Source organism: Ipomoea triloba, chromosome 3 (assembly GCF_003576645.1).
Source record: "Ipomoea triloba cultivar NCNSP0323 chromosome 3, ASM357664v1".
Lineage (NCBI taxonomy): Eukaryota > Viridiplantae > Streptophyta > Magnoliopsida > Solanales > Convolvulaceae > Ipomoea > Ipomoea triloba.
This window is the reverse complement of record NC_044918.1, coordinates 19,511,884-19,529,304: the sequence shown is the minus strand read 5'-3', so window position 1 is coordinate 19,529,304 and position 17,421 is coordinate 19,511,884. Positions and strand designations below refer to the sequence as shown.

Here is a 17,421-nt window from a genome sequence, read left to right as displayed (position 1 = left end):
AGAAAAAGGAATGTGGATTTGTAATAGTAAATATATACCATTTCACTTTTTTAGGAATTTGAATTGTATTGTATAAAAACGCACACGAATTTCATTGAAAATTGGCAACCCATCAAGTATAAGTTATGCCAAAATTTTGAACATTTTTATCAACTTACATGAAACTATGTTGTTAGATATTGTATTGTAATCCATTTTATCTTGGAAAATTAATGCTACAATACTCCTATCATCGTGTATATATTATACATGATTTGAATTTTTCTTTCGTCTTAGACTTATTTCGAATAATTTGTTAATATTCCAACATTGGTAAGAAAGGACATGGTCAGATATCCACAGGCACAAAAAATACTCCAGATTTAAAAAAAAATTATATTTCTAGGCTGTGTTTCGTTGTACTTATATTATTATTATTATTATTATTATTATTATTATTATTATTGATGATGATGCTAAACATGTTAAAAGAATGTCAACCGCATTTTTCTTTTAAAAAATGGCTCAATTATTGGATTTTTTTTTTTGCGAGTCCACTTTGTGTCGACAACTTAATGCAAGTTTGAGCAACAAATTTATTTTGCAGTTGTGTCTTCACTCTTTATAAATACACTCCAAAACCAATATCTATTATCCACAGCTTAGATGAGTTTGAGAGCAATACACAAATAATTAAGTATAGTTTGTAGAAGAGTCTGTCATATGGCTTGTGTTGCACTAACTTGTTTAATGCGAACACTAGAGCTTGAGTTCCTACAACCCAATCCACGTCTGATTCTACATGACAAACAACCTATCGAGTCTCTCTGCAAAAAGCTTACCTTTTTGCAAACGTTTCTTGACGAATCTGAGAAGAAATCCCACAATTGTGAGGAGCTGAAGGATCTGATAGCAAGAATTAGAGGAGTAACTCTGGAAGCAGAATATGACATTGAAGCAGAGCTAGTAGAGATTCGTCATCAGATGCTGGATGTAACCTTGAGGCGTGTACTTAAAGATGTTGAAGATCTGATAGTGATGATTGAGGCACGAACAGCAAAAGGTTTGCAAACTCAAAATCCAGAGAGTTCTTCATCGTCTGGTGGCCAATCATCATCCTCCCAACATGCTTCAAAATTTGAAGACATCATGGTAGGGCAAACCAAAGAATTCGAGGAGTTGAAGAAAAAGCTTCTATCCTCGAATAAACCATTGCAAGTTATGTCCCTTGTCGGTATGGGAGGAATTGGCAAGACGACCTTTGCAAGAAAACTTGCTAATGATTCTGCAGTCAAGCTTCACTTTGACTGTTGTGGTTGGGTAACCATGTCTCAAGAGCATAATAAGAGGCAAGTGCTCCTTCAACTGTGTCGTTCCATCATGTCGATGCGCGATGACATTAACACTATGAACCACGATAAGCTAGCAGAACAACTGCGCAAAAATTTACTAGGCCGGAGATATCTAATTATTGTGGACGATATATGGACAATAGGCGCATGGGATGATGTGAAGAGATGTTTTCCAAGTGAGGTTGAAAACACGGGCAGTCAAATACTATTGACTACTCGACTCAAAGAGGTATCTATTTATGCTTGTTCAGATAATTTACATGACATGAGCTTCTTAAATTATGATGAATGCTGGGATTTATTTTGTCAAAAGTTTTTGGTAAGAGAAAGTTTGAACAAAGAATTTGAAAGGATAGGGAGGGAAATTGTTGAGAGATGTGGAGGATTACCACTTACAGTTGTGGTGCTACCTGGACATCTATCCACCAACATGGAAGTAGATGAGTGGAGGAGTGTTAAATCAATGTTAAACTCATTGGTGAATTTAGATCTGTCTCAACAATTTTCCAGAATACTCAGTCTGAGTTACAATAACTTACCTTGCCATTTGAAAAGTTGTTTTCTATATTTAGGAGCTTTTCCTGAAGACAGTGAGATTGGAATTAAAAAGTTGATTAGGTTATGGATTGCCGAGGGATTCATAAAAGAAGAGAGTGAAAAGACGTTAGAAGAATCAGGTGAAGGTTATTTGCAGGATCTTATGAATAGAAGCCTGATTATGGTAAGTGGGCGAAGCAGTAGTAATGGAAAAGTTGAAACATGTAAGATGCATGATCTGTTACATGACCTGTGTGCAAGCAAGGCTAAAAAAGAGAAACTTCTGTGCACCAGAGATGGCGATGAACTTCATCCTAACAACGTTGTTTGTTCCGATGGAAATCGTTGGTTAAGTCTTAAAATAGTATCTCAACATTCTCTTCACTTAACTGCTTTGAAAAAATCCCGTTCCATTTTATGCTTTGGCATGCGTAAATGGAATGATTCTCTAGCCAATTTTTGTCAGATGACAGCCAACTCTTTTAAGATGTTAAGAGTGTTGGACTTGACTGTACTTAAGTTCAAAGGAAGTATACCTTCAGATATTATAGATGTAGTTCTTCTCAGATATCTAGCTTTAGCCTCAAACCGGCTGCTCACTTCCATACCAGTAAGCAGGAATAGGAATCTGCAAACACTTGTTATTCGTGAAGATATCAATGGTGTCCGTAAGCTACCTCGTGGAATATGGGAGTTGCCACAATTAAGGCACCTTGAGTTATACCATCAGCTAATTCCAATGTACACTCCAGAAGTGGCTCAAGTAAATCTGCAAACAATGTACTGGTTGCAATGCGTTCAGTGCACAAAGCAAGTGCTTTCGAGGATTCCAAATGTTAAGGAGTTGGGAATAATTGCCCAAGGATGCATATCACACCATTGTTTAGATGATCTTAACAGCTTAAAAAAGCTGGATAAGCTTAAAGTTCAGGGCAGCTATTGTCCTATACAACTGCAGTCTTGTACTTTTCCACAAAACCTCAAGGAGATTACCTTTGCAAAAACTGTAATGCCCTGGGAAGCTATGAACATTATCAGTATGCTGCCCAAGCTTGAGGTGCTAAAACTTAAGAACCATGCCTGTGTGGGACAAGACTGGAAACTAACTGTGGAGAGGGGGTTCCCTGAATTGAAGCTTTTGCTAATTTCTGTTATGGATTTGAAGCATTGGGAGCTGGCGGATGATGTTGATGATGATCATCCTTTCCCAAAGCTTGAGCGCTTGGTATTGAGAAATTGCTTTGAGTTAAAAGAGATGCCAAGTTGGATTGAAAACCTTAGTAATCTAAAGTCAGTTCGGTTAGAGCATTGCCATGATTCCCTTGTGAGTTCTGCAAGGATGATTGAAGAAGAGCAGCGTGAGAACTACGGAGAAGAATATGGATTTGAGATTGTTGAATTCCACACTCAATCAGGTCTCTCTTTCCATTGCAGTAATTGGTTTGATTTCTTATTTTTCAAAATGTGGCAGTTTATTTCCATCCTACTTTAAATAATACGACCTTTATTCCTATTTTGTTTGCTGAAAATGATGAAGATCAAAAGACTCGAGGAAAGGTGAAGAATATGTATTTCAGATTCTCGAATTATATACATTCCAAACTCACTCAGACTCAGGTCTCTCTCCCTCTCTGTCACTCATTTCCAGAAGAGAATGATGAAAATATAAAAATGGTGATTTCATCCACCTACATACCCCTAAGCTTTTTAATTATTTCTGTTTTAGTATATATTATTATTCTACCTCTTGTGATCGATCTTGACCAACTGTAAAAGCAAATCTGCAAATCTTTTGCTATATATGCAGAGTGTTTTCCTCGAAGCAACAAGTCTCTACATCCCATACTACACAAACAATCATCGGGATTGGAGTTGGACTCGGGACTACGAGTATGCATTAATCTCTCCATTATTCTTCTCTAATTTGACCGGTTTATGTAAATTAAAGAATTGTATTATAGTCCAATTCCACTTTACAACGTGTGCAGACACAAGGTTGCAGTACTTCAGGGCGAGTACTGGCTCAAGATCAAAGGACATTTGGACACCAGGTGCCTGCACAAAATCTCTTCTTATTCTGCATACTTTATTTTTAAATTTAAATTTGAGCCCCAATGGTTCGAAGCATTCACATCGGTGAGATACATCAACGATAAAAGAAGTGATAGTGAAAATCGACGTTGTCAAGTATTTTTAACAGAAAAGAGATCCTCTGAAGACCCTGGCCGGTTTCCAAACCGTCGCCATGATGGGTGGATGGAGATTAAGCTCGGAGATTTTTACATTAGTTCAAGAAATGAAGGTGAGGTCGAAATGCAACTTTGGAATTTTGAAAACGAGCATGGGAAGTCTGGTCTTATTGTTAAGGGCATTGAGGTTCGACCTAATTGATGAGGATGGAAGAAAATTTAAGTTAATTTATGGCATAAATTGTATTAGGAACTTTTTTATATAGGTTTGGTTTGAGAATTAGTAGTTAGCAGATTGGTAAGCTATTGGTAGATACTAGATAGATTGTATTAGTAGTTTTTACCAATAGATAATATTACTTGTTCACTTGTTCATATAAAAAAGTGTTTGTAAAATTAAGTATTTGGTAATTTTTGATCTCTCGAGTCACGCAATCAATTTAACGTTCATTATGCATAAGGAATTCAGTCTACCAAACCTTCTATTGCACCTTATTCTTTTTATTTTGTTTTGTTTTTTTTTTTTTTATGAAAAGAGCCTATTAGAGCTTTATTTTCAAAATACTTAACATTAATTTTTGTCTATTTAGTTAATTCAAAAGATTTTAAGCGGGGTTATTGGTATTATAGTACATATTGTTACATCTAATATCAAAACTAATAAATATTCTATAAACTATTAAAACATATCATACGACTTACTGATTGGTATTGGTTGTATTATTTTATTGTTTGATTTTAGATTGTGGATACTGAATTGATATGATATACTACTACAACAACAAAACATGAATTTGCCCTGAGACTTAACGTAGTCGCTCGTTGTCTGAGTTGAGATCACAACGGAAGACGACAATATAGGAGGTTTAAAGGGCCGAGGGTGATAGAAGGTAGGGTGGATTGAATTCCTAATGTATAATGAACATTGGGTTTTGATCGATAGACTGATTGCGTGACTAGGGGACCACAAATTACTAGACACTTAATTTTACACACTTTATTTATGAACAAGTGAACAAGTAATATTTTTTTTTTGGGTAAATTTACAGGGTCTTTCTCTCCGTCCGTTTAACGGTCCGGGGTCCACCCATGTTCGCTCCGAGAGGCACGGGAGCTGGTCCAGGGGGAATCGTCACTTGTGGGAATTGAACCCGGACAAGTAATATTATACATTAGTAAAAACTGCTAATACAATTTATCTACTATCTGCCAATAGCTTACCAATCTGCTAACTACTAATTCTCAAGGTAAACCTATATGAGAAAGTTCCTAATACAATTTAACTGGGTGTTATCCTATAGATTAACTTAACATTTTCTTCCTCATCAATTAGGTCGAACCTCAATGCCCTTGACAATGAGACCAATCTTCCAATACACGTTTTCAGTACTCCAAAGTCGCATTTCGACCTCACCTTCATTTCTTGAACTAATGTAAAAATCTCCGAGCTTAATCTCCATCCACCCATCATGGCGACGGTTTGGAAACTGGCCAGGGTCTTCAGAAGACCTCTCTTTAGCTATAAATACTTGACACCGTCGATTCTCACTATAACATCTTTTATCCTTGATGTATCTTACCGATGTGAATGCTGTATCAAGCCGTAGGGCCTTCGATTTAAGTTTAAAAATAAGGTATACAGAGTAAGAAGTCATTTTGTGCAGGCATCTGGTGTCCAACTGTCCTTTGATCTCGAGCCAGCAAACGCCTAGAAGTTCTGCAACCTTATGTCTGCACACATACGTTGTAAAGGGGAATTGTAGTATATACAAATATACAATTCTTTTATATAAACTGGCTGTCAAATTAGAGAACAAAAATGGAGAGATTAATGCATACCCGGAGTCCAGAGTCCAACTCCATTTCTTAGGATTGTCCTTGTGTGGGATGTAGAGATTACTTGCTTCGAGGAAAACACTCTGCATATATAGCAAAAGATTTGCAGATTTGCTTTTACAGTTGGTCAAGATCGATCGCAAGAGGTAGAATAATATATAATAAAACGGAAATAAAAAGCTTAAAGGGTAGGTGGAATGAATCACCATTTTTATATCTTCGTCATTCTCTTCTGCAAATGAGTGACTGAGAGGGGGTAGTCGATTCTTTTGATCTTCATCTTTTTCAGCATACAAAATAGGAAGAAATGTCGAATTATTTAAAGTATGATGGAAATAAAATGCCACATTTTGGAAAATAAACCAAAACCAATTACTGCAAGGGAGAGAGAGAGACCTGATTGAGTGTGGAATTCAAGAACCTCAAATCCATATTCTTCTCCGTAGCAATCACGCTGCTCTTCTTCAATCATCCTGCCAGAAGTCACAAGGGAAGCATGGCAATGCTCCAACTGAACTGACTTTAGATTGCTAAGTTTTTCAATCCAACATGGCATCTCTTTCAACTCAAAGCAATTTCTCAACACCAAGCGCTCAAGCTTTGGGAAAGGATAATCATCATCAACATCATCCGCTAGCTCCCAATGCTTCAAATCCATAACAGAAATTAGCAAAAGCTTCAATTCAGGGAAGCCCCTCTCTACACTTAGTTTCCAGTCTTGTCCCACACAGGCATGATTCTTGAGTTTTAGCACCTCAAGCTTGGGCAGCATACTGATAAAGTTCATAGCTTCCCAGGGCATGAGAGTTTTTGCAAAGGTAATATCCTTGAGGTTTTGTGGAAAAGTACAAGACTGCAGTTGTATAGGACAATAGCTGCCCTGAACTTTAAGCTTATCCAGCTTTTTTAAGCTGTTAAGATCATCTAAACAATGGTGTGATATGCATCCTTTGGCAATTATTCCCAACTCCTTAACATTTGGAATCCTCGAAAGCACTTGCTTTGTGCACTGAACGCATTGCAACCAGTACATTGTTTGCAGATTTACTTGAGCCACTTCTGGAGTGTACATTGGAATTAGCTGATGATATAACTCAAGGTGCCTTAATTGTGGCAACTCCCATATTCCACGAGGTAGCTTACGGACGCCATTGATATCTTCACAAATAATAAGTGTTTGCAGATTCCGATTCTTCCACAAAGGTATGGAGGTAAGAAGCGTATTTGAGGCTAAAGCTAGATATCTGAGAAGAACTACTTCTATAATATCTGAAGGTATACTTCCATTGTAGTCAAGTACAGTTAAGTCCATCACTCTTAGCATCTTAAAAGAGTTGGCTGTCATCTTAGCACTACTGGCTAGTGATTTTAAAAACCAATCAGGATCATTCCATTCACGCATATCAAAGCATAAAATGGAGCGAAATTTGTTCAAAGCAAAGCTAAACTGATAAAGTTGAGATGCTATTTTAAGACTTAACCAACGATTTCCATCAGAACAAACAACTTTATCATGATGACGAAGAAGTTCACTGCCATCTCTGGTGCACAGAAGTTTCTCTTTTTTAGCCTTGCTTGCACACAGGTCATGTAATAGATCATGCATCTTACATGTTTCAACTTTGCCAGTATTGTTGTTAGTGCTTCTCCCACTTTTCATAATCAGGCTTCTATTCATAAGATCCTGCAAATATTCTTCACCTGATTCTTCTAGTGTCTTTTGACTCACTTCTTTGATGAATCCCTCACCAATCCATAATCTAACCACTTTCTTAATTTCAATCTCACTATCTTCAGGAAAAGCTCCTAAATATAGAAAACAACTCTTCAAATGGCAAGGCAAGTTGTTGTAACTCAAACTCAGTATTCTGGAAAATTGTTCAGAGAGATCTAAATTCACCAATGAGTTTAAGGTTGATTCAACAGTCTTCCACTCATCTACTGCCATATTGGCAGATAGATGTCCTGCTACCACCACAACTGTAAGTGGTAATCCTCTACAATTCTCAACAATCTTCCTCCCTATCCTTTCAAATTCTTTGTTCAGGCCTTCTTTTATCAGAAGCTTTTGACAAAATAAATTCCAACTTTCATCACAATTTAAGAATCGCATCTCATAATTAAATGACTTACTGGAACAAGCATAGCTAGCTACATCTAGGCCTCTTGTAGTCAATAATATTCGACTGCTAGTGTTGTTCTCGGGAAAACATCTCTGGACATTTTCCCACGCTTCAGTGCTCCATATGTCATCCAAGACAATGAGATATCTCTGTCCCTTTAAACTTTTCTGCAGTTGTTCGGCTAGCTCAGCATCGTTCTTAGTGTTTAGGTCATCACGCATTGGCATCACAGAACGACAAAGATCAAGGAGCACTTGCCTGTTGTTCAGATCTTGAGACATGGTTGCCCAACCACAACAGTCAAAAGAAGACTTAACTGCAGACTCATCATAAATTCTCCTGGCAAATGTTGTCTTGCCAATACCTCCCATGCCGACAAGCGCCATAACTTGTCGTTGTTCATTTGAGGACCGAAGGAGCTGATCCTTAAACTCCTCGAATTCTTCGGTGTGTCCTACCATTATTGCGTCCTCAAGTTTTGGAGTACGTTTCAAGGGTGATTGACCACCAGAAGATGATGGTGGAGTCTCCATCAGATGTCGAATTGGCAAATCTTTAGCAAGATGAATCTGGTGTGCATTCTTAGTCATCTCCATCAGCTGTTCAACGTCTTCAAGTACGCGCCGTAAGGTCTGATCGACTGTGTCACGATGAATCTCCTCTATTAGCTCTGCTTCAATGTCATATTCTGCTTTCACTGCTACTTCTCTGATTTTTGTTGTCACCTCATTCAGCTCCTCATTATAGTCAGCTTTCTTGTCAGATTCGTCAAGAAACATCTGCAAAAGGCCAAGCTTTTGATGGAGAGACTTGATATGTTGTCTGTCCTGTAAAATCAGGCGTGGATTGGATTGCAGGAACTCAAGCTCTATTGTTCGCATCAAAGAAGTTACAGCAACACAAGCCATCGACTTGATATTTGATCTGTTGTATTGTTTTCAATCTCTTTCTGTGTTAGTGTTGAGGCCAACGAGATTGAGATTGAGATTGCTGATGAGGGTGTTGCTCTCAATCTTTGTGTTTGTGTTTGTGTTGAGGCCGACTAGATTGACATTGACATTGAACTTCCCAGAAGTCACCTTAATTTGAGGGGCAAAAACATGGTAAGATATATTCCAATGAAACATGTATTTTTTTGAGTTCTGTAAATTGATGAATACTACCCAAAGTTGACTTAGAATTTTTTTTTTTTTTTTTAACAAAGAGAATTTTATTGATAATTAAAACCTAGGGGATGAAAATCCCCGCTGATCATACAAAAGAGCCAGTTTGACTTTTATAGGTAAAGAAGTACAAGAGTGAAAAAGAGCGGGCGAGCTACTGTTAAGTCCTTTTGAAGCAAGTGCGTCAGCCACCTGGTTGGCATCCCTATAGATATGTGTCAGGGTTGAACCCCACAAAGAAATGCAAGAACGGATGTACTGAACTGCTTCCATTATCTTCCAAGGAATCTTTACTGTTTGGGAGGATGCAGTGAGAGCAAGAGAGAGAGAATCCACTTCAATTATGAATGGAATTGTGGCTGTAAGCTCACACCATTGGAGGGCAAAGCGCAAGGCCAATGCTTCTGCCTCCAGAGCAGAAGAAGCCACCAAAGGGAAACGAAGTGCAATAATGAGACTTCCATTTGCGTTTCTAAGGCAGGCCCCTCCCGCTGCGCCATTGGCAGAGTAGAATGCATCTGTGTTGAGTTTTAAACAGCCAGGAGGCGGCGCGAGCCATTGAACCCAAGTGATTGCTCTTCGAGGAGATTCAACAAAATTTGCAATGAAACCTTCAGATAGTAAAAAGGAATCCGATGAGTGTTGCTTACGAACTGACCGAGAGAGGGAAATTAATAGAGATTCTCGTTTGATTCTTTTAATGGTTCTTGTGGCAGAGAAGGCTGATCCTTCAAAGATGGATTCATTGTAAGCAACCCATAAAAACCATAGCACCAGACTAGGCATGAGGCGCGTAATGTAGCCAACTGCCGAGTTTGGGGATGATGATAACCACCATGCGTGACATTTTGATCTAACAGAGGAAGTGTTGAGTAAGGGGAGTCCGAAAACACCACTGAAGTAGTTCCAAACATTTTGAACACGGTTGCAGAGTGGGGCAAGGTGGGGCTAAAGTTGACTTAGAATTTAATAGGCCGCAAGGTGGGGCTAAAGTTGTTACAATAATTTCAACACCGCGACCTTCCCAGCAGCAGCTAATTCTGTACTTTACCTTTGGGTTGTTTTATTTGAATAATAAAGTAAATATAAAAGAAAAAACGTATTGTAAACATATGCTCCAATGACAATTACTCCGTATTATTTTCACTCAGTAAAATAACTACATAATTTAAAGTTGATGATAATAAATATTATTCATATTAAAATAAAATTATAAATTAAAATGTACTCCGGTATCATTAATTATATATATGCAATAAATAAATTAACTTTTAACTTGATATAATAAAAATCAATATATATTAATAAATATACCGAGTAATAATTTTAAACTAAGAATTGAAGAAAATTTTATATTTTTTTAATGCACTGTATGGACCATGGTCCATTCAATAACAATTGTTGTGTACTGGCACGACACAATCTCATTTAATTTACATGCCTTTGCCAAACAGGCAAATTATTGTGTGGACCAAAGTCCACATAGTTGTGTGGATCATAAATGAAATATACATTTTTAATGTTTTAAAAATACATTATTTTTGTACTAAATGCACATTGTTTGATATTATATAAAAAATTATGTACTTTCAAATAATGTAGTTTATGTATATAAATAATGTACTTTTAGTACATCAAAATATACTTTATATTTAGTATATGTAAAATTATGTACTTTATATTTATATTTATAGTTCGCACAAATGTGTGGAACATGATCCATAGAATAATAATTGTGCCGGATTACAGTCTATGTAATATGGGTTGGGCCAAGCCCAAACCCACATTACTTTTATCTTTCTCTTTGTTTTTATTTTCTTTTTAAATTATTGTTTTGTTTTATTACTCCTTTTTTTTTTTTTAACTTAAGCAAGACAAGAGATCAGAGGTGTTCTCGTCGGAATTCCCATTATTAAAGAAAACAAAATATGGATGCATGTTCTGTTAGGTCTAAATATAATCTAATCTTACTGAATAAAATCTACGAGTAACCTAAGCTCGTAGTAGCGAAAACGGAAAATGTGTTGATCTCCAGCTATAGTTGATTACGTTAGCCGTTTTGTCCAATACTCGACTAGGCGACTTAGTAGTTGTGTAGGCGGCCTAGGCGGTCATCGCCTAGGGGGCACTTAGGCAGCCTAGTCAGCCGTCTAAACCACCAATTATAGTGATACGCTAAGCGGCCTGTTAGCGCCTAGCGCGCCGATTAATCGGTGCCTAGGCAGAATTTTTACAATATTGGACAAGATAGAAGACTAACAAATGATCGCATAAAAATTCTACCTAGGCAAATTAAAAAAGGAAACAACAATTCAATGAAAGAAAATAATGAATTTTTCAAACACCTTAATTATATCCAAAAGTTGAGTGAACATGAAATGATTTTTTTAACCAAAAAGTACAAAGGAAGTGACACGCACTCACATGGAAGCACTCTAGGTATAGCTTGCTCTTTGATGATATATATGTTTGATTGGGCGGGGTGTTCTGATGATCAAAAATTAACTAGTGATTTTATTATTTTCATTGGTAAAAATTTAATCTCTGAGTTTATCACAAACAAAAGACAATGGTTAAAACCTCAACTAAATCATAATACAAAGTCATAGCAGATGTCTCAACAGAAGTAACGTGCATGGTTAGTTGCTCTCATTGGTGAAGTTGGGCTCACATCAGCAAAACCACATCAACTCCGGTGTGACAATCTTTGCACTATATATCTATATATGTGTAAATCCTGTTTTTCATGCTCATACTAAGCTGCTAAGCATCTAGAAATAGACTACTCTAAGGATAAGGATATTGGTATTATACTACATATTTTTACATCTAAGATCAGAACTAATAAATAATCTCTAAACTATTAAAATATATCAGTACGACTTACGGATTGGTATTGGTTGTATTATTTTATTGTTTGATTATAGATTCTGGATACTGAATTGATATGATATACTAATACAACAACAACAACATGAATTTGCCCTGAAATTTAACGTACTGACTCGTAGCCTGACTTGAAATCACAACTGAAAGTGACAATGTAGGACGTTTAAAAGAACTAGGGTAATAGAAGGTATGGTGGATAGAACTTTTATGCATAATGAACATTAGGATTTGACCGATAGACTGATTGTGTGACTCTCGCGATCAAAAATTACTAAACACTTGATTTTACGAACACTTTTTCTATTAACAAATGAACAAGTAATATTATCTATTGGTAAAAACTACTAATACTATCTATCTACTATCTACCAATAGCTTACCAATCTGCTAACTACTAATTCTCAAACTAAACCTATATAAGAAATTAAAGTTCCTAGTACAATTTGACTGGGTAATATCCTATAAATTAACTTAAATTTTCTTCCTCATCAATTAGATCGAACCTCAATGCCCTTGACAATGAGACCAGGCTTCCTATGCATGTTTTCAGCACTCCAAATCTGCATTTTGACCTCACCTTCATTTCTTGAACTAATATAAAAATCTCCAAGCTTAATCTCCATCCACCCATCATGACGATGATTTGGAAACCGGTTAGGGTCTTCAGAAGACCTCGTTTTTGCTAAAAATACTTGACAACGTCGATTCTCACTATAACATCATTTATCCTTGATGTATCCCACAAATGTGAATGCTGTATCGAGCCGTAGGGCCTCCGGTTTAAGTTTAAAAATAAGATATGCAGGGTAAGAAGTGTTTTTGTGCAGGCGCCTGGTATCCAACTGTCCTTTGATATCAAGCCAGTGGACGTGCAAGTACTGCAACCTTATGTCTGCACACGTTGTAAAGGGGAATTGAACTATATACAATTCTTTGATTTACATAAACCGGTGAAATTAGAGAACAAAAATGGAGATTAATGTATACCCGGAGTGCCAAGTCCAACTCCATTTCTTAGGATTGTCCTCGTGTGGGACGTAGAGACTACTTGCTTAGAGGAAAACAGTCTGCATAGCAAAAGATTTGAAGATTTGCTTTTACAGTTGGTCAAGATCGATCACAAGATGTAGAATAATAGTATATAATAAAACGGAAATAAAAAGCTTAAGGGAGAGGGAGAGAGACCTGAGTGGGTGTACATAACTTTTGATCTTCATCTATTTCAGCATACAAAATAGGAATAAAGGTGGAATTATTTAAAGTATGTAGGAAATAAAATGCCACATTTTGGAAAATAAGAAATCAAACCAATTACTGCAAGCTAATTTAAGGGAGAGAGACCTGATTGAGTGTGGAATTCAACAATCTCAAATGCAAATTCTCCTTTCCACTCACGCTGCTCTTTTTCAATCATCCTGGCAGATTTCACAAAGGAAGCATGGCAATGCTCCAACTGAACTGACTTCAGATTATTAAGGTTTTCAATCCAACTTGGCATCGCTTCCAACTCAAAGCAATTTCTCAGTTATCTCATAAATTAATTTAAATTCTCTTCCTCATGAATTAGGTCGAACCTCAATGCCCTTAACAATGAGACCAGACTTCCAATGCACGTATTCAGTACTCCAAAGTCGCATTTCGACCTCACCTTCATTTCTTGAACTAATGTAAAAATCTCCGAGCTTAATCTCCATCCACCCATCATGACGACGGTTTAGAAACCGGCCAGGGTCTTCAGAAGACCTCCTTTTTGCTAAAAATACTTGACAACGTTGATTCTCAGTATAACTTCTTTTATCGTTAATGTATCTTACCGATGTGAATGCTGGATCGAGCTGGGGCTCTAGTTGAAATTTAAAAATAAAGTATGCAGAGTAAGAAGTGATTTTGAGCAGGTCCCTAGTTTCCAACTGTACTTTGATCTCGAGCCTGCAATCGCTCCGAAGTATTGCAACCTTGTGTCTGCACACGTTGTAATAAAGGGGAATTGAACTATATACAATTCTTTAATTTACATAAACCGTTGAAATTAGAGAACAAAAATAGAGAGATTAATGCATACCCGGAGTCCCAAGTCCAACTGAATTTTTCGAGATACTTCCTACTTTGAGGAAAACACTCTACATATATAGCAAAAGATTTACAGTTGGTCAAGAAGAGGTAGAATAATAATATAATAAAACGAAAACAATTAAAAAGCTTAAGGGTAGGTGGATGGAATCACCATATTTATATCTTCATCATTCTCTTCTGCAAATGAGTGACAGAGAGGGAGAGAGACCTGAGTGAGTGTGGAATGTATATAATTCCAGAATCTGAAATACATATTTTTCAACTTTCCTCCATTCTTTTGATCTTCATCTTTTTCAGCATACAAAATAGGAATAAAGGTCGAATTATTTAAAGTAGGAAATAAAATGCAACATTTTGGAAAATAAGAAATCAAACCAATTACTGCAAGGGAGAGAGAGACCTGATTGAGTGTGGAATTCAACAATCTCAAATCCATATTCTTCTCCATAGTTCTCACGCTGCTCTTCTTCAATCATCCTTGCAGAACTCACAAGGGAATCATGGCAATGCTCTAACCGAACTGACTTCAGATTACTAAGGTTTTCAATCCAACTTGGCATCTCTTTCAACTCAAAGCAATTTCTCAATACCAAGCGCTCAAGCTTTGGGAAAGGACAATCAACATCATCCGCCAGTTCCCAATGCTTCAAATCCATAACAGAAATTAGCAAAAGCTTCAATTCAGGGAACCCCCTCTCCNAAGACTTAACTGCAGACTCATCATAGATTCTCCTTGCAAATGTTGTCTTGCCAATACCTCCCATGCCTACGAGCGCCATAACTTGTCGTTGTTCATTTGAGGACCGAAGGAGCTGATCCTTAAAGTCCTCTAATTCTTCGGTGTGTCCTACCATTATTGCGTCCTCAAGTTTTGGAGTACGTTTCAAGGGTGATTGACCACCAGAAGATGATGGTGGAGTCTCCATCAGATGTCGAATTTGCAAATCTTTAGCAAGGTGGTTTGCATTCTCAGTCATCTCCATCAGCTGTTCAACATCTTCAAGTATGCGCCTTAAGATTTGATCGACTGTGTCATGATGAATCTCCTCTATTAGCTCTGCTTCAATGTCATATTCTGCTTTCACTGCTACTTCTCTAATTTTTGCTGTCGCCTCATTCAGCTCCTCATTATACTCGCCTTTCTTGTCAGATTCGTCAAGAAACATCTGCAAAAGGCCCAGCTTTTGATGGAGAGACTCGATATGTTGTGTGTCCTGGAAAATCAGACGTGGATTGGATTGCAGGAACTCAAGCTCTATTGTTCGCATCAAAGAAGTTACAGCAACACAAGCCATCGACTTGATATTTGATCTGTTGTATTGTTTTCAATCTCTTTCTGTGTTAGTGTTGAGGCCAACGAGATTGAGATTGAGATTGCTGAGCTTAGAATAGGCCGCAGAGAGTTGTGATAAAGTCAAAAAACTTACGATGGGAGGAGAAAGAGGGAGAGAAAATGATAGCAGAAAGGGGGAGCAAAGGGTAGTGGTCTAGATCATGTGCAACATTCAGATAGGGAAATGTTTTTTAAATGGAGAAACCCTATTCTAATGGTCTCGATCATGTGCAAACTTTAGATGAATGTAGCGAGAGAAGGTGAATAAATTGACCCAATTTACCTGTTTTGGAGCTTAATTTGAGAGTTTAATTGACCCTTTAAAAAGTATAGAGACCTAATTTACTTTTTGTGTAATGTTTAGGAGTCTATTTGACCATTTTTTCTAAAAAATATTATAATTCCAAATTTTAAAACAAAAGTAATTTCAAATTTTAAAACAAATTAAAACACCTATACACGTAGAGTTGTCGAAACAGGTCGGGGTGAGGCCTGCCTAGGCCCGCCATATGGTGGGGGCGGGCTAAAATGTCCTCCAAAATACGGGCATAAAATAGGCCGCTCCGCCTTAGACCTGCAGACCTTGGCGGGTGTCCGTCAAATTTTAAAAGTTTTAAATTTAAATAAAAATTAATATGAAAAAGTTAATAAGTGTATATTAAAATAATTTAAATAGTTTAAATATATATTAATGTACTAAAAAATATATATTAATGAATTGTAATTTGTTGAACACAATAATAACTAATATAATAACAAGTCCTAATAAATAATCAAATATAATACATAATATGTGAATCTATAAGGCAATAATAATACTTACTAATACTTCTTTTTTTTCAGTATAAATAAATAAATTAACATATATTCATACAAATAAATTGGTCACAGACTCAAAAAAAACAAATCATATAAAAAAATTCGAAATCAGGTACTCTAATATTAATACTTTGTGAGTTGTGACTTTGTATTGTGTTTTTTATTCTCTAAATCTTTATACAATTTACAATTCTAAATGTTTTTTAAGTTAATATTTAATATTTTAGTACTAACTATTAAAGTATTAAATAGTTTATAATCACCAAGTTTTAAATAATTTTTTTAAAAAATTAATTTAAAAAAATTCGAGCTCCTAGCTATTTTTGCAACCTTGATATACGCGCGCACACTAATATTAATAAGGAATAAGGTGTAAATTGACCAGTGAACGTAACATGAAAATGCAATTAGTCCATTGAACAAAAAAAGCAATTAGTCCACTAAACACTCCAAACGCATGTAATTTCACCTGATAGCAGGTTACCATCCATTTCATCACGTAACCTGCTTATGTGGACGGTGAGTTGGTATTTTTAAATAATGTTTAATAATAAAATTTAAAAATAAAATTTTAAAAAATAATAATAATAATAATAATAAACAACGCTGGGGTGGTCAAAGCCTACTATTTTGATAGGACGAGTTAAAAAGTCTGTCAAAATGTGGATCATAAAATTCAAAGTCCGTCTCGCCTTTTTGACGGAACGGGACGGGTTAGCCCGGCTGGCTCCGTTTTGACGGCTCTATTATACACATATTGATATGATATGTTAATAACTTAATATCGGTAAAATTTATTGTTGTACGTGAAATAAGTAATTTCGCTTTTTTTTTTTTTTGTGAAAGGGAGGGCCCCAAGCCCCGATGATTAATGACGCCTACTATTGGCGAAATTCTGAGAATCACGGGCAAGGAGCACATTAAGACCATCTGGCGGCTGATCCAAAGAAGATGTTCCACATGGAGTGTCTTGACCCATGTTGGCTAAGAAATTTGCGTATTGGTTGCCTTCCCGAAAAACATACATAATTTTGAAAATCTGGAAATGTTTCATGAGAGCCATGCAATCCATAAGGAGGGTGTTGGCATAACTAAGAAGACCTAGGCTGTTTCTCGAGAGCTTGAATC

At 36.5% G+C, this 17,421-nt stretch overlaps 3 protein-coding genes across 7 annotated transcripts; 1 reads left to right on the top strand and 2 right to left on the bottom strand.

Moving 5' to 3' along the window:
• The first annotated feature begins 702 nt into the window (after window positions 1-702).
• Window positions 703-4,259, top strand: LOC116013032 (putative late blight resistance protein homolog R1A-3). The gene is made up of 4 exons (XM_031252692.1): window positions 703-3,283; window positions 3,340-3,485; window positions 3,676-3,758; window positions 3,857-4,259. Exons 1-4 carry the CDS (start codon window positions 703-705, stop codon window positions 4,257-4,259), a joined length of 3,213 nt encoding a protein of 1,070 aa, XP_031108552.1.
• A 1,123-nt stretch (window positions 4,260-5,382) lies between these two features.
• On the bottom strand, window positions 5,383-15,436 carry LOC116013030 (putative late blight resistance protein homolog R1B-23). The gene is made up of 5 exons (XM_031252691.1): window positions 14,851-15,436; window positions 6,290-8,332; window positions 6,100-6,173; window positions 5,897-5,976; window positions 5,383-5,788 (listed from the first exon to the last, which is right to left on the bottom strand). Exons 1-5 carry the CDS (start codon window positions 15,434-15,436, stop codon window positions 5,383-5,385), a joined length of 3,189 nt encoding a protein of 1,062 aa, XP_031108551.1.
• LOC116014229 (putative late blight resistance protein homolog R1B-12) lies at window positions 12,352-14,833 on the bottom strand. Of its 5 annotated transcripts, XR_004097369.1 has the most exons (7): window positions 14,542-14,833; window positions 14,293-14,429; window positions 14,131-14,188; window positions 13,410-14,030; window positions 13,254-13,285; window positions 13,056-13,135; window positions 12,352-12,960 (listed from the first exon to the last, which is right to left on the bottom strand). XR_004097369.1 is itself a non-coding variant. In XM_031254243.1 (6 exons), the coding sequence occupies exons 1-4, from the start codon at window positions 14,795-14,797 to the stop codon at window positions 13,912-13,914; spliced, it is 570 nt and encodes a 189-aa protein (XP_031110103.1). In that variant the 5' UTR covers window positions 14,798-14,833; the 3' UTR covers window positions 12,352-12,960; window positions 13,056-13,135; window positions 13,254-13,911. The 5 variants fall into 5 exon arrangements, 4 of the variants coding, with proteins under 4 accessions (XP_031110103.1, XP_031110105.1, XP_031110102.1 ...); XM_031254243.1 differs by having other exon boundaries at window positions 13,254-14,030; XM_031254245.1 differs by having other exon boundaries at window positions 13,056-13,285.
• Window positions 15,437-17,421: the final 1,985 nt, after the last annotated feature.

Coding starts and splice junctions, on each gene's coding strand:
- LOC116013032 (XM_031252692.1), top strand. CDS start 703: ATGGCTTGTGTTGCACTAACTTGTTTAATGCGAACACTAGAGCTTGAG. Junction 3,486..3,675: donor CCAAACTCACTCAGACTCAG/GTCTCTCTCCCT, acceptor CTATATATGCAG/AGTGTTTTCCTCGAAGCAAC. Junction 3,759..3,856: donor AGTTGGACTCGGGACTACGA/GTATGCATTAAT, acceptor CAACGTGTGCAG/ACACAAGGTTGCAGTACTTC.
- LOC116014229 (XM_031254242.1), bottom strand. CDS start 14,797: ATGGATTTGAAGCATTGGGAACTGGCGGATGATGTTGATTGTCCTTTC. Junction 14,430..14,541: donor TGAATTCCACACTCAATCAG/GTCTCTCTCTCC, acceptor ATGCTGAAAAAG/ATGAAGATCAAAAGAATGGA. Junction 14,189..14,292: donor ATGATGAAGATATAAATATG/GTGATTCCATCC, acceptor CTATATATGTAG/AGTGTTTTCCTCAAAGTAGG.
- LOC116013030 (XM_031252691.1), bottom strand. CDS start 15,436: ATGGCTTGTGTTGCTGTAACTTCTTTGATGCGAACAATAGAGCTTGAG. Junction 5,977..6,099: donor ATGACGAAGATATAAAAATG/GTGATTCATTCC, acceptor CTATATATGCAG/AGTGTTTTCCTCGAAGCAAG. Junction 5,789..5,896: donor AGTTGGACTCTGGACTCCGG/GTATGCATTAAT, acceptor GTATGTGTGCAG/ACATAAGGTTGCAGAACTTC.